The sequence below is a fragment of the Antrostomus carolinensis genome, unplaced genomic scaffold (assembly GCF_000700745.2).
Source record: "Antrostomus carolinensis isolate BGI_N321 unplaced genomic scaffold, ASM70074v2 scaffold13321, whole genome shotgun sequence".
NCBI classification, from domain to species: Eukaryota; Metazoa; Chordata; class Aves; order Caprimulgiformes; family Caprimulgidae; genus Antrostomus; species Antrostomus carolinensis.
The window spans coordinates 19-5037 of NW_010293546.1; the positions used below are offsets into that span (position 1 = coordinate 19).

The window sequence follows — 5019 nt, forward strand, 5'->3', positions numbered from 1 at the left end:
AGAATTATTCTCTCTCACTGAAAGTCAGATGAAAAAGAGATGGAACCTGCACAAAGGTTACAGTCAGAAGAGACAAAGACCACAGAATATATTTTAATCTTAAAGCTTGATATTAATATTAAACTCTAAGTACTGGCTGTTGATTTCATAGCTCTGCTTGTTGAGAGATGCTGTGTGCTGTGAAGTAGAGACACAACAGGAGACACTGAGATACTGGAACACCAGGGCTGACCTTTCTGCACTGTCCTTGGCACAGGTACGAGACGGAGTACGGCCTCCGGCAGAACGTGGAGGCTGACATCAACAGCTTGCGACCCTTGTTGGATAATCTGACTCTGAGCAGGTCTGACCTGGAAATGCAATTTGAGTCTCTAAGGGAGGAGATGATTGACCTGAAGAAGAACCATGAGGAGGTAAGAGCCAGCTTCTTGAAATGCAAACTGCAGTGGAAAACACAAACACTTATGATTTCGGAAATGTGGGCAGGTTTCACAGGTAACATCCTCTGCACTAAAGAGTCTTCCCTGCTCTCCTCATGTGCAGCAGCTCGGCGAGGGGCCTCCTGGGACGGGCTGACTGCCAGGCCCAGGCTGTTCAGGGCATCCCTGAGCACTGTCCAGCAAGCGATGACTGGGAGGTCAAGGCCAAATAATTGCAACAAGAGAAAAACCCAAACAGACTTATCTGTGTTGTTGGGTTTATGATGCCAGAGCAAGTCAACTCACTTCAAAAGTCTTTTGCAAAGTAATTTCACCATTTTTGTTTATTTCCCTTTGTTTATTTGGGTTTTCTCTGCAGGAAATGAAATCGCTGCAATCACAGTCCAGTGGGGATGTGAATGTGGAGGTGAATGCTGCTCCAGGAGAGGATCTGCTGAAAAAGCTGAATGATATGAGACAAGAATATGAACATATTATTCAGAGAAACCGTGAAGAGGTTGAAAGGTGGTACGAGAGCAAGGTAAATGGTTACAACATGAATGTTCATGTTACAGAAGCACAAGAGTACCAACTTCCTGTAGCTGAATGGCACTTTGAACAACATCCGTTGCTTTTAGGAGATAATGGTAGAATCCCTTTGATGTAAATAAAGGAAATCACAAGTGGGCTTGAACTGCACTGGCAGAGCCGTAGGAGCAAGTTTAAAGAGCCCCTGTATCACAAGTGGCCCTGCTTCCACTTGTTGTGTTGCCAGATGCTTCCCTGATAAACCCCCATGCTGACGTTCTAAGTAAAACTCAAAAACTCAAATTCTATATGTTAATTTTTCAGCTGGAAGAAGTGAGTCAACAAGTCCACTCAAGTGGCCAGGAAGTGGAATCAAGCAACCGACAGATCTCTGAGCTGAGACGTGACTACCAGAGCCTGGAAATTGAGCTGCAGTCACAAATCAGCATGGTAGGTAACGATCGCTGCTGATCCCCTGATCTGCAAGGAATGTGTGAGTTGCTGGACTGAGAGGAGATCAGCTAGAACCAGCACCCCATTTAATGAAGGTGCTTGGTGCCTCTGACACCATGTAAGGTTTTTCTCATTTTGGGCATAAGAATGATCTCATCCCACCACATTCCCATCAACACTGTATTCTCCCTTTCATTCTCAGTTACAGTCTCTGCAATCCAACTTGGAAGACACAGAACGTCGCTATAACATGCAGCTGCAGCAGATCCAGGGTATGATCGGCCCCTTGGAGGAGGAGCTGGCCAGCATCTGCTGTGAGATGGAGAGTCAGAACCAGGAGTACAAGATGCTCCTGGGCATCAAGACCCGCCTGGAACAGGAGATTGCTCAGTACCGGGCGCTGCTGCAGGAGGGACAGCAGGACATTGGGTATGTCCATTCAGAAGATGAATTGCCATGTCATCTCTGCCAACGGGTCAGGATGAAAGCAGCAGCAGCATTGATGTTAGAAACTAGTGCAACTAATTCAGCAGCAGCGTATTTACCACAATCACATGAATTCATTATTATTATTCTAAACTTACTATGAACTGGACAGAAACATTTGCAAAAGTATTTAGAACTGTAATTTGCCATTTCTTCTCCTAAGTACAGTCAGGAAGTACAGTTATGTATGAAAACGAAAGGTAAGCAAGAAAACTGTACATATTTTGAAAGACTTCTAAAGACATCCATCATCTTTCTTTTTCTTCTTCTGTGCAGTTTAAAACCCGTTCTTGAGAACATGTTCCTCACAATAGTACATTCTCAGTCACAGGAGGAGCTCAGAGGGAGGCAGAAAGGATGCCGGACACTGGCCGTGTTGCTATAAATCTTACACACATGTGTCCTTTCCTCCTTACAGCATCTCACAGGGAGGAGCTGGTGGTGGATCTTCAGGAGGAGGAGGTCATGGAGGAACTATCTGGCCTTCTGGAAGAGGAAGTAGTGGAGGAGGAAGTAGTTGGTCCTCAGGTGGAGGAAGCGATGGAGGAAGAACTGGAGGATCCTATGGAAGAAGTTCCTCTTCTGGAAGTGGGGGAGGAGGGAGCGGAGGAAGCACAGGAGGCAGAGGCTGTGGTAATACTTCAGGTGGAGGAGGTGGCAGTGGTAGAGGAGGAGGGGGCAAATGTTGCCTCTCCCGCTCTTCATCTTCCCAGTTCCATTCTGACAACTCTTGTGAAAGCCAAGGCAAAAATTGCAATAACAGAGAACATCCTCCCACTCACTTTTCTCTCTGAACAGCAGGAAGGGATGCGACAACTTCCTTCCTTATTTGGAAATCTAGAGATATTTTTGCTCTTTTTTTCCCAATCTTGTTTTAAGTCCACTCTGACATTTGTTCTTACATGGTAACATCTCAACATGGTAGTATTTCAAATGAAGAGGATGTTCTGAAGAGTTGTGTCAGATGTGTAGAAAGAGAAAATGAAGAGTGAAAAGGAAAAATAATGCCCGGTCCAGAGCATGCAGAGAACTGGAGAAATCAGTAGATTTGGACTGAAGCCAAATGTTAGAAATGAAACTGGTATTAAGGGGGGAAATGGTTAAAGCAGGGTAAAATAGCTGGAACACTCAAGACATTTAAAATACAAGGGGCAGTAGCTGCAAAATCCTGAAGTAGCAAAAGATGGGGAGTGACCAAAGGTCTTCTCCATGTCTGATTTCATGGCTGTGGTTCCAGGAGGTGCTGAAAACATGAGGCTCTGCCTGGAAGGGAATAAAACATTGGAGAGAGGAGCAACAATGGAGGAAGTGTCTGAAGCCATAAAAACGATGAGATTGGGTAAGGCTTCAGGTCCTGACAACATCTCAGACAAAAGCTGTGAATTCAGAAGGCTTTTGTGTAATGAGTAAGATTTTTTGATAAGATTTGGTGTAGATGAGATCTAGTTTTTAAAAGTTAATACACTTTGCAAACTCCTCTGTAAAAGTTTACTCCTTTGATCAAACATCCTGTCTGATTTGCAACAGTCCCACATATGCTTGGTAGGCAAGATTAAAATATATTATGTGCCATCCATCTTTCACTGATAAAAATTCATTGTAAATATCCATACACACATAAATAGAGACTCTAAGTTCATCTGTGTTTGATTTATACTGCTACAGTCACTCGTAATTTAAAGTGATTTACACTTACACAGTTGAGAGTAGAAGCAGGTCCAGGTATTTATTGTGACAAAGCTGCAAACACACGGGCTTGTACAAATATGAAGTCTGAGACTGTTCAAACCTTTCCAGAATGCTGGGAAAAAAACCTGGTCCACTGAGACCTGCACAGTCTGTCATTCTGAAGTAACAAAAAAATTAAAAATCATGAATGAGATGATAACACTTCTTCAAGAAATTCTTGCTTCCATTCATCTTTCAACAGGGAGTTTTAGGAAGTCTGAGGATTGATTGGCAAAACCAGCATCTTCCCAGTGGGCCTTTGGACCGAGGCAGACTACACCGAGCGCGCCCGATTGTGCCTCTGCGAGGAGAGAGCCAACGCTTGTTCAAGTTAACACTGTTCACTCCAGGGGCTCATCAGAACTCTCTGCATGGCCCACCTGCTTCTTCCAGCTGAATTTCTATGCCTAATCACTGTTACTTGAGTTAATCTCTACCATGATTGGTAATCCTGTGGGGGGGGGAAAAAGAAAAAAGAAAAAAAAAACCCCTTCTAATAAATCTTTGCTTCTCTCTGATGCAACCAGACGTCTGTGAGAAATTTCCTTTGGTAGACATTTTTGTTTGAATCAGTTATAAATATCAAGCCCTGCTGTGAATACACAGTAACATGTCAGATTATGCATAAACCACAAAAGTTTGCAGGGACATATTCACCATTTAAGAGTAACTGGGCAAAACTCTGAAGAACACACAACCAGGTACAATGTGCTGGTGGTCCCTGCAATGGGAAAACTAACAGTCAGAAAACCTGCTCGATTCTGGTGTTAACATCTGTCAGGGAAAGGAAGGTGGGTTTAAGGAACTGACCATTCCCTAGAAAGCTGCTTAAAAAATAATCATCCTAAGGAGTCGCCGAAATGCATTATGAGACTTCTTAATCATGGAATTTAAAGTTGAACATTTTCAGATCCCACTGCCAAAACACCCCTGAGAACTCAAACCATGGACAATTAATTGTCCAAACTGAACCCATTTTGAGTGCTACCTGCTTGGGGATACAAGTTCAGTAACAGAGGGTCTCAGAGAAGAAGGAAGTCACAGGCTTGTTTAACTGATCACAACCTGCCCTGCTGTCTGTACGGTGCCTGGTGCTTCCACTTCAGGGCATTCCTCGTGTCTCCGTATGGACAGGTTTACATTTCACAGAGACAACTGGCAAATTATTCACGTTTAGGATGTGATTGTACAAAAGGCAGCGATAGATTCAGAGAAAAAAAAAAAAGATATCCAAGAGAAGAGATTCCCAAAGTACTCGTAAGGGATCCCACAGCTCAGGGACTGCTCACAGCAAGTGCCCTGACAGACAGGGACTGAACTTCCTCGCTGTTTCCCTCTGTTCTGCCCGGGCAGCTGGGGTCTCACTGGCCAGTGGGGTCCCTCTGCTCACTCCCCCACACTCCTT

At 44.1% G+C, this 5019-nt stretch overlaps 1 protein-coding gene across 1 annotated transcript; it reads left to right on the top strand.

Annotated features, from left to right (window-relative positions):
* Positions 1-256: 256 nt before the first annotated feature.
* LOC104532181 (keratin, type I cytoskeletal 10-like) lies at positions 257-3842 on the top strand (the record flags this gene model as incomplete). The annotated part of the gene is made up of 7 exons (XM_029087296.1): positions 257-413; positions 799-960; positions 1272-1397; positions 1603-1829; positions 2305-2630; positions 3124-3225; positions 3817-3842. Coding segments are annotated over 7 exons (1126 nt in total), but the record flags the coding sequence as incomplete, so codon positions are not given.
* Between the last annotated feature and the right edge of the window lie 1177 nt (positions 3843-5019).